The sequence below is a fragment of the Pistacia vera genome, unplaced genomic scaffold (assembly GCF_008641045.1).
Source record: "Pistacia vera cultivar Batoury unplaced genomic scaffold, PisVer_v2 Contig1002, whole genome shotgun sequence".
NCBI classification, from domain to species: domain Eukaryota; kingdom Viridiplantae; phylum Streptophyta; class Magnoliopsida; order Sapindales; family Anacardiaceae; genus Pistacia; species Pistacia vera.
The window spans coordinates 310,996-322,493 of NW_022195031.1; the positions used below are offsets into that span (position 1 = coordinate 310,996).

The 11,498-nt window shown below is 35.6% G+C and overlaps 1 protein-coding gene and 1 pseudogene across 1 annotated transcript; both read right to left on the reverse strand.

The window, feature by feature from the left end:
- Positions 1-4,995: 4,995 nt before the first annotated feature.
- Positions 4,996-6,254, reverse strand: LOC116137086 (annotated as a pseudogene).
- A 3,384-nt stretch (positions 6,255-9,638) lies between these two features.
- LOC116135242 (LEAF RUST 10 DISEASE-RESISTANCE LOCUS RECEPTOR-LIKE PROTEIN KINASE-like 2.1) lies at positions 9,639-10,606 on the reverse strand. Its single transcript, XM_031420974.1, has 2 exons — positions 9,784-10,606; positions 9,639-9,685 (listed from the first exon to the last, which is right to left on the reverse strand). Exons 1-2 carry the CDS (start codon positions 10,604-10,606, stop codon positions 9,639-9,641), a joined length of 870 nt encoding a protein of 289 aa, XP_031276834.1.
- Positions 10,607-11,498: the final 892 nt, after the last annotated feature.

Below are 11,498 nucleotides of genomic sequence, written 5' to 3' on the forward strand. Positions count from 1 at the left end.
GTCATCTTTACCTCTTGATAATGAGAAGGATTGACTCTTTTGTTCCAAATATCGAACGAACGCCGCTCTGAAAAAGCAAGGGATCAAGACCGGCAAAGGTTTCTTGTTCTCTGAAAATGAAAATGTTGTGGCTTCACCTGAAGAAGGTTTGGGGTTTTTATAATGGGGGAAGTGGCGCTTTGACTGCCCGAAATCAAACGACGTTTGAGCGGAAAGTGCATCTGACCATTGATCGCGACCACGTGTCACGAATCAACGAGGAAAAGTGACCATTACGCCTCAGGAAACCAGACCGTCATCCCCTCCCATTGAAACGCTCAAGTGACGGCATGATTTCCCCTTTTTCGCATTTAATGCGCCCACTGCCGCATTCAATGCCCTGATAAGGAATGTTGTTTCAGTATGTTTCACATTTAATGCGTATAGCTGGCACTTATTGCGCAAAAGACACGTATGTTAGAACAAAGAGCATTTCATTTAATGCGCTCACTGCTAAAGATGCAACAGATATCTAAAGAGGTCGTTACCAGCAACACTCTTCGTCACTAGTCGTGAGGCGACGTGACTCTTCGAACCTCATCGGCCGCGAAGCGACCTGATTGTTTTACCCTACCTCGCGACAATTGTAAAGCGACCTGATTGTTCGGGTCGCGACAATCACTAAGCGATGTGACGCCTGCTGCGAAGCAGCATGGCCATTCGTCCCAAAAAGTTGCTAAGTGAGAACAGGTCGAGAATCCCCTCAAGTCGAGGTGACCACTAGCGTCGAGTACCTGAGGCCAAGTCGCTGGCCATGAGGTCGCAAATCCTCAGGTACCTGAGAATGTCCCGATCTCCCTTACAAATAGGTCATAGCGACTAGCATCTCTTCAAACACACCAAATCGAGGCATTTATAGTTTCCAAGGTTCGATTCTCAAACCTTAAAAACTAGGGGACTTCTGTTATGCTTGGGAAAATAGGGTTGACATGGCACCCAATTAAGTGCGAATGATTAGACCTCGGGAAGAGTCTGCTGATATCCTGGCACAGCCGCATCATGTGATGATGCAAGCAGCACACTTCTGTCAGTACAGTGGGTGCGCGCCATACTGAAGAAACATTGGGAGATGTCCACGTGTCCAATCCCTGTAGCAAATCGCATGAATCACTCTAGAAGGTGGGCAATGTGACATAAAGAAGGATTTGCACGGATAATCCCACTAACTCACAGATTCAGTAATGATAACCTTAATCCATCCTACTATAAATTGGGAGCTGTCCTCTCATTTGAGGGATTAGCTACTCTCTCTCTAGAATATACAACATTTGATACCTTGTATTATCATTGTTAAGTCAATCAGCTAACGCGACCTGACCCTTATCATTAATACAAACATCAGTCGACGTAGGACTTGCTTCCTTAGCATCCGAACCATTTTAAAACTCCTTTCTCACTGCATTTACTCTCATTATTTCATACATTCACGTGTGTCTTCTAGGCCAGTTCAGCATTTCACACGTGCGTTTTGTTGGTGTCAAAATCACACATCAACAAATTGTTTTTCTTGTCTTGTCTCATTTTCATTAATCATAAACAAAGGTTATATACAGGCATATGACATATCCTATATATCATGGACATACTCCACGGAGCATTAATTATATTTCTAATCTACAGAGATATTTATAATCTATTATTACATAGTCATACATTCACAATTAATATAAAATTAGTCAGATTAAACATTGTTAAAAGTCAGCTAAACCACTCCGGGTAGTTGACCAACTCTGACACCTTCTAGATCAGCTCTGAATCATCATCAACCTTTTTCAGGTCACATAATGCTTTTGATCGCATGGATACTTTCTTGCGTCGCTTCCGGGACACATTACCTCCTGGTCGCATCTTTCAAATCGCATGCCCTTTGAGTCATATGCTCTTTAGATCATTTTCGATCATATCTACTTTAGCTCGTGTCCATCTTAACTTTGCACATTAAATCACAAGCTTCGGATCGCGTAGCTTTTAGATCGCTTTCTTATGTTTCTAGCATGATATTACTTGCGTTAACAGGTATTCTAATCAGTTTACCGAAATGATTCAACAAGAACATCATCTCGTTTTTTCTCAAACTCTTTTACATCTTCGTTCTTCTTTTAATAGGTGGTGGTGACGATTACAATAATAGTATTGAGTGAGGAGCTTAATAGCAGTGGTGGCGGTGTCTCACTCGCTTGTGACAGAAACGATGCTGTCTTGTGAGATTAAACAGAATCACTTATAGGGGTAAAATCAGGAATTTATTTTGGGGTTGAAAATTTATTTTTTAATAATATTTATGAACATTTAAACCTTTATGCAAATATTGTTGGTACAAGAAACATTTATTAATAGATTAAGAATGATCCTGCTTTTAGGGGTGTAAAATGAGTCTTAGCTTTGGATTTTTTATTTTTTATTTTTTTAAATATAAAAGCAGTAGTTGTATATGATAATAATTTAAAAAAAAAATGTGAATAATACTAGTGAAAGGGGTGGACCGGTGGACACCTATAGATGACTTTATTATGCAATAAATAATAATAAGAAAATAAATTTATTTTTAATTAGAATTGGGAAATCTTTTTCAATGAGGAATGATGTGAAAAAAAAATGATTTTTTTAATTAGGATTAATGAACTAAAAAAATATTATTTTAATAAAGATTGATATACAAAATTGACTATAAATAAATATTTATATTAATTTATACATAAAAATAAATTGATTTTGTCTTATTGTATTGAAGTTGTAAAAATAATAAGTCATTAATTATTTAAAGATTATGATGGTAGTTTTGTTTAAATAATTAAGCCACATGAAATGTGAAACCCCATAAAAACTCAATCTTTTAGTAACTTATCCTAATTTATTACTTTTTTTTTCCAATAAATTTGATTAAAACACATCCTACCGGACCTACCTTAAGAAAATTTTCCAAATATTTTGACTCGGTGGCCCGGGTCATCCAAAACGTGTTTCCGCCCCTCCTTACCTGGACACCATTTTTAATTCCTGTCTTCTCTCTGGTAGACTTTGAATTTTGAAATGTTTTAAGTTGACTCTAAGCAACCTTCCACGTGAAGCTTACCAAGAGATAGAATCAAAGAAGTCCAAATAAATCCAATGGAAAAGAAATCCTAGAAAAATTCCGAAGAACCAACTACGTGTTAAGCAAAGTATTAAATTAAATATTTAGTTAGTTTGGAGTTTCATAGAAATTGCAAAATAATACCAAGAAAAAATAGGTAGAGTTCACCACCATCGGGTGGTCTGACAGTAAAAGAGTAAAAAAAAGTTTCATGAATTCTTGAGTTTAAGTCCCTCTAAACACTAATAGGAGTGATCACTGGAGCTTTTACCTGGTTAAGAGTTTTAGAATCCTAGGAGATTAGTTAATGTGCAGTCAAGCTGACCCAGATACTTGCGGTGATAAAAATAAAAGAAAGAATTACACACATCTAGTTATATTGGTATGTTGGCCCGTTGGCCAATTGGGCATCAATTAGCCACTAGTTGATTCTCAAGTCATATCATATATCCTAAACAACTTCTCCTATTTCACTACATTTTGAAATACATGGAAGAAGAAAATGTTATAGCGCACATTATGAGTTATACGCTATGAATTGAATGACGATTATCATTCACATCTATTGTGCATGAATTTTGCTGTAAACTCAAAGATGTCATAGCTCGTGAAACATAAAGCTCGCAAGAAGATAGAGCTCGATTCAAACGAAGCTCGCCATAACAACTGTTTGACGGATCAAAAGATAAGCCTAGATCTCCTAATATCTTGGAGGAGATATTGCTAGTATCCATTTAGCTCAATTTTGGCGCACAATCATGGAAGTTACGGGATATATATAAGATATGATTGCAATCCCAGATTTATCTCACTTACCATTTCGAAATTTATGTATAAATATCCCCAAGAAACAGTGTAAAGGGGTTGAGATTTTAGAGAGTGAGAGAGCGTATTTTGTATTCCATCAAAGAAAAGCAATAGAAAATAGATGATGTAGGTTTGAGAAATAACTCACCGAACCGCTTTAAAAATATTTTGTGCCATTTCCATTTTCTTTTGACTCGTTTCACATTTCATTGCTGATTTTAATTAATTATGCACACATCTGTTTCGATTCCAACACGGTCAATCAATCAGATCCTTGTAGTTGGTACCTTTTTTGTTATCAACAACGGCTATTCTATAATAGGAGGTATATTTTTTTCATTAAAAAAATTTTTCACTAAAAAAATACTTCCTGTATAACAGAGAATACAACGAATCTGTCATTTCAATCAAGTCTAGAAAAAAAAAAAAAAAACAAACCTATGGGATGGAGATAAAAAAATCCATTTAGCTACGATCAAATTACATTTGTTCGATACACTGTTGTCAATGTCACTATAGGCCTAGCAAAAGAAAAATTGGGATAGGATTCTATCAGATCTCCCCTCTTCAAAATCGGACATGAACGTTTGCTCTCATCTTGCTTAAGTAGTTATCCCAAATAAGGATAAAGAAAGGGGTTCTCCCTTTCAAAGTCTAGAAAACCCCCAAAACAACTACCCCTTACTCAAGTTTTGAGTGATATGAGTAATGCTATATGTACAAACAAATCTTACAAAGATTTGTGTACACACTGATGTGACACAAAATGAATAGAAGAGTGAATATAATGATTTTGACTTTTTGTATTTACTATTCTATTCAGTTTGTGCTATATCAGTTTATACACAAATCTTTGTGTGATTTGTTTATACATCTAGCATTATTGTATATGTATTTAGTTCACTTTTATTTTAATATTGTCGGTATCACCATTTACCATTAAATTTGCCACCAGAAATTGAGCAAAACAATTCCAAAGAGACCGTGTAATATTGTGAAACTGTGGAACGGCTTCTCCTACTATTTTGTTGAAATAATGTTTAGCCAACTACCAAACAAATTTCAAGGAACTTGCAACACAACTTTATTGTTTAAAGTTCGACACAACTTTGTTAGTTGCAGTACTGGCGAAAGAAACAGTAGTTATCTCTCTCTTTCGTATGTGAAAGTAGAAAAATATGTCAATATATACATGCCATTTTGTTCCAAAGACCAGGAATGAAAGGTCGTTAACAATTGCAAATCCACCACAAATTTGTTAGGACATGGATGTGGTTGAAGAATATATCGGCAGTCTTGCAGGAGAAGAAAAGAAAGGCTCCGGTGGAATATGCAAGGCTTCAACGCTCCCTTGCAACATTTCTACTACCTTGTTCATGGATGGCCTATCCGATGGGCGAATTTGTATGCACCACAAACCTACAATAATCATCTTCTTTGCAATTTCATTTTCCTCGTTGCTATTCACACCATGCCATTTTAATTCTTTGTCTTGCTCAACATGTTTGTAAATCCAATGTGGAAAATACTTTTCACTAGTATTAACCTCTCCATCATCTTGATTTTCTCTTCCTCCAACCACCTCTAGAATCATCATTCCGTAGCTGTAGACATCAGATTTATGTGAAACTTCTCCAAAGAATCTACTAAATACTTATGGAGCAATATACCCAATTGTTCCTTTAGCCTCCAACATCGATACGATACTCTCCTTGTTAAGGCATAGTTTCGCGAGACCGAAATCAGAGATCTTGGGACAAAAATCTTCATCAAGAAGGATATTATGAGGTTTTATATCAAAATGCAAAATCCTTGTGTTGCAACCACGATGCAAGTACTCTAGCCCTCTAGCAACTCCAACTGCAATTTCGTACATTTTTTCCCATCCTAAATACTGACCAGCCTTAAGATTATGCTTGTTGTTTATGAACTTCTCAAGTGATCCATTGAGCATGAATTCATAGATAAGAGCTCTCTTGTCACCCTCTAAACAAAATCCCAATAGTGTGACAACATTAACATGAGATGTTCTACTAATGCTTGCAACTTCATTAATGAATTCTTGGCCATTCCCTTTGGATGTATTTAGGAGCTTCACTGCTACAAGATGACCATCCGATAACTTGCCTTTGTAGACACCACCATAACCTCCCTGGCCTAGTTTTTCTTTGAACGAGTTGGTCATCTTCTTAACGTCTGAAAAGTTGTACCTTTTGGGAACTAGAGTTCCATAATCTCTTATGAAGGCCTCAATATCTTGATGGTTCTTTGTTAGATTCCTTAAAAGGGATTTTGACATAAAAGATGAGATTTTCTTCCTTCTGCATAAGCAGATAATTATACAAGTGATTGTTATTCCAAGTAATGCAGCACCAAAGCCTGTCAAAAGAAATTAGTTCCGAGTCAGTCTAGTTGGAACATAGAAAAGGCAAGCAAAGTCTGATGAAAACAATAGATAAATCTGTATTACCCATGGCAAGCTTCCGTCCCAAATTAAGAGAATTGCCTGAATCATTCGCAGTGAAGAAAAAGTTAGAACAGAACAGCTATCAATTTGAATGACAACTAAATAAGATTTTTTATGAAAGCGCGTTTGGCATTTGGGCCACTTTAGAAGTCAGTACATTAACAGAGGAAGAACACTCGAGGCAAATAATCAGTTAATCTGGGTCTGGTTCGGTTAGTAATCAAGAACATTAATAGAGGAAACAAGAAAAATGATTAAACTTCCTATAAAATTACCGTCATCGCATGTTTTATGATGAGTTTTATCTCTGCAAAAACAAACGAATTCATTATTATCAATCCACACCGCCCACCACTTGCCTCACAATTGCTGCAACTACGTGCAGTCCAATTCAAGACGAACCCGATCTTCAAAATTTCAGTATAATTCGTCTGCCACAAATTAGCGCCTGGTTTCTACATTCAGAGGTGCCTAAACAGAAGACTGGCACGCCTCGAGAGAATAATTCACAAGCATTTCCCTTTGAAAAGCAGCAAAAGAATAGTAGTGTGAATACTCGTTACCACAACTTATAGAATATGTACCATCCTCAGGAGGCTTGTCGGAGCAATTGTACCAGAAGAAAAAATCTTTATCACTAGGAACAGAATTGAATGGAGTGTGTAGAGAAAATCTGCAATTCTAACAGCCTAACAATCCACAATTCCACACTCAACACACAATCAAAACTGTAAAGGAAATCAAGAAACAAGAAAACGGATTTTACCATGGTTCACTTATCCAATATAGGATAAGCTACATCCACGTTGAGCTCTAGAAACTCATGGTTCACTTATCCAATATAGGATAAGCTACATCCACGTTGAGCTCCAGAAACTCAGGGCTCACTGCACTAAAGATTAATCCAACACAAATACAAACAGATCCAACACCCAATCACCCATACACTGTGAATCTCTCTCTCACGATAACCAGCAATCTTTCCTATGAGAATTCTATACTCAGATCCTCAAGACTCAAGGGAAACACAACCTTTAAAACGTGACTACAAACAACCACCCAAGATTACAATCAGAGAATGAGATACAGAGGAAACCCTAACTAAGAGCAAAAAGATCTAAAAAACCACAGTATGTAAAAAACTCGTTCTGTAGCAGAGTAAGTAATGCATTTCATTCTGTTTTGAGGAGAGGTGAATCTGGCCGTTAGATGCTCTATGATTTCAATGGTCAGGATTTTTTCCTTTGTAGTCAACTGCGTAAAACGACAGCGTTGCACTAAGAGGTTCAACGACATCGTTTTTGCGCTTCACACTAACAGTAACAGAGTGCAGGTAAGAGTAAAGTTGTGAAGAGGAGTTGGACATGAGTTCTCATAGGCTGCGGAGTTTGCCAGACGAAGAGAACTGTTTTCATAGAAGATATCTTTGATGATATAATCTTCATATGAAATGTTGAGTACAGGTTTCTGGTCATTGCTGGTGATCTCAAAGTTAGGGGGGCCACAGTAAGATTCTTGTTCACCAGAAATCCAAAAAGGGTACGGTATTGTGAGGTACGGCCACAAGTTTTCGGTTCACAACATGCCTCAAATTTTGAGTAATCAGAGACTGTCCGGTGGGCTAAGGTGAAGAAGATGATGATAAAGACAAAAATACATTGATGAAGAAATTGGGAGAATCCATTTGGGATGGAAGATTGAAGGAAATAAAATTGAGAAATGGGAAAAGAGGAGAAGAGATAAAGGTGTGGAAATGGAGGAAAAATGAAATAGGTGAAAGATAAACAGAACTCAACTGTATGATTTTGATTTGAACAGTTTTTAGGTTGTTTGACTAAGCTTATAAACTTTAAAATTAAGCTAATCTCTATGCTTATAACTTTTTTGAGCTTACAAAGTGGGTTTATAAGAAAAAAAAAAAAAATTGGGAGAAGACACTCTTTTTTTTTTTTTTTTTTTTTTTATAAGCACTCTAGTTTAACCAAATATATTACCGCATTATTCTTATTTAATTTTAAAGTTTCATAATATACCTTTATTTAATATAGTACAATTTTTAATTATTTTATAATAAAATATACTTATAAATTATATTTTATTAAACACACATTAACTATTTATTAATCACTTATAATTATTTTAATCCAATTGATAATTACTTAAAATTTCAGCTTACAAACTAACATAAGCTGACAAACACCCAACCCTTTATTGAGCATGTGAGGCAGGAGTACTGAACCATTAAAGCCAAGGCAAATTCCTAGCTCCTTCGCTCAGAGACTTTGACTAGTTTGAATAGTTGACTCAGACTACCAAGCTCACCTTATCATAAAGTCAAGTCAACTAGAGTAGATGATTATGAATGGCCAGTGGATATGCTTTTTCTCGTAAAAAAATGGATTATTTGTGAATTAGAATATGACCCGGAAAACAAAATAAGATAAGAAAACAGACATTATAATATACAAGTTAAATAATTGAAGAAAATGAAATTTAAAACAAATAAACAACCAAATATCTTAGAAAATTTATAATCCAACATTATGGATTCATGACCTCACCTAAATAAATTAAATATTTTTAGCAAACGATGTCACAATCTAACTAAAGACACCAAATAATCTCTCCTAATTAAAAAAATATTATGATATTTCAGAGTTGCATAGGCTATTTTATAGTCTTAACTAAAAAAAGAGAGAGAAATTCATAAGTTGAAAACATTTGAGTTTGATTAAAATACTAGAGTGGTCTTTACTAATCTAATCCGGAATTCCGTCCATCTAACAGTTATAAATTTCTAATCCAATATTATGGATCCATGACATCACCTAAATAAATTAAATATTTTTGGCAAACGAGTTCTGTCACAACTTAATTAAAACAATATTATGATATTCCAGAGTTGCATAGACTATTTTATAGTCCAACAAAAATACAAAAGAGAAATTCATGAGTTGGTGTAATTAAAATATTCTAATCCAGAATTCCATCCATCTAACTATTATAAATGAATATTTGAGTTTGATTAATCCTTTCTAACTACCAACGGCGAAAATTAAGAGATTTCTCAAAAAATTATTGTGAAGAAGAAATCAAAATAACATCCAGAAAAATATCTAGTAGTATATGTCTTCCATTAGTTGAATCATTTAGTAATCTAGATCCCTAAACCTTGGGAAAACTGAAAATATATCGAAGAAATTTCTAGCACACACTCCAGGAGAACCAGCACTAACTGGTTATTACTAATTGCTAAATGCTGAGTTCTTCAATCTTTCCCAGCTTTGAAAAGGTTAAAACTAATTAAACATGTTGCAATAGTTAACCAAAGAGAAATTAGAGTGTATCCAACGTAAAGAAATATGAATAAGGAAGAGCGTGGGAAGAGCATGCATACCGCGACAGGTATGAGGGTGAGATTTATCACGGCAAAGGCACGCAAATTTCCCCGGATTTAGGTCATTAGATCCGCATATCCCACCAGAAGATTTACATGCAGAACAGAGTCCGTTCTCTGCCTCATACTTCACTTCTAACCCCTTCAATAACACCTCGCTTAGCCAAACCAGGTTCTCATAATATTCAGTCTCATGGAGAGCATCAATGGATAGAATGGGGACTTCTTCAACCTTTCTACAAGTTACAGTATCGGTAAGATTTGGAAAATCCTTTGATTTTCCGTCATCAATTGTGTAGAAGCCTTTCCTATGTTCCGCTCCTTGTTTACAACTATAATTATGTAAACCCAGTTGGGATTCATCAGTGCATTCATAGAATAAACTTAGGTTTCGAACGTTTTGGCTGTAATTGGAGAGAAATTGGTTGAAATTAACGCTCACGGCGGGTATTTCAGGACAAACAGTGTCGTCCAAAGAAGTACCGTCCCAAGGGGGATCTTTTCTTAGTGTCACTGTTTGATCAGTTGTGTTGATGCGCAAAACTCGAAACTTTTGAGGTGGAAAGTTTATTATAGGATGCTGATCGTCTTCACAAGTGAGCTTGAATTCATTTTTACCACACTCCGGCAGCCATTCATCTACCCAGAAAGGATACGACAAATTCAATACAGTCGACGACCTACCACATGAGAAATTGTAGGGTTGACTGCATGCCTCGTATCGCTCGTCATCACAGTAAGATGAAGGGATGGCGATCAAGATGCAGAAGAGTGTGAAAATCATGTAGTGAAGAACAAGTGGTGGGAAGAGATTATTGTTCATTCTGTGGGAAGCGATGGAGGTGATGCAGAGATAAGAGAGAATCGGTAAGATATGGGTTGTATATTATGTCAAATTCTCATAAGATGATTCATAGTTAACGGTAGAGTAACATAATTAAGAAGAAATAGACACGAAAGAGATGGTGGAAATTGTATAATGTAAAGGGGGAGACTAGTTGATTTGACGAAGAAAGGCAAGCCCATCACAATAATCCACATCCAACACATGGAAAGAGATGGCTGTTGACTTCGACTTTCGCAGGAGAAAATGTGATCAAATAGGAAAGGCGGGAGAAACAGCGAACAAAAGAGGGCCACAGTTGCATTAATTTATGAAACTACCAATGGCAGAAATCAGTCCCATCAAGTTTTATGTATTTCTAACCTTAACGTATGCTTAAGGTTTAACTTAATTTACTGGATTGACTAACACCTTCAATTTCAAATTTAAATATTTAATTAAAAAACAGAGTAAGATAGAAAATCGAAAGAGAAGATTATTATTTTAAAAAGGGATTTTTCCTATAATTTTTTTTTTTTTTTGGATAACCAGAGTGTTTGGGTTAATTTGCACGTATCTCAACTAATTCTTAGGGTATATGTATATATTATGCGTACCTTAACTAATCCTTTAAAACTCTAGAACTACCACTCGGATAAGAACTCTAGTAATCACTCCTATTAGCAACCGAAGAGTGATTCGAACTCATGACTTTTTAAATAATACCCTAAAGAATCCCTATCGAATCACTCGACCAGCAAGAAATTGGTTTTAAAGCACATATATTAATAAAAAGTCAAATTTGCATTATATTGAATTTTTATTTATATACAATTTTGCATTTTTAATAGGTGCCTTGTGAAACATTCCTTTTCAGCAAATACATGCTTAC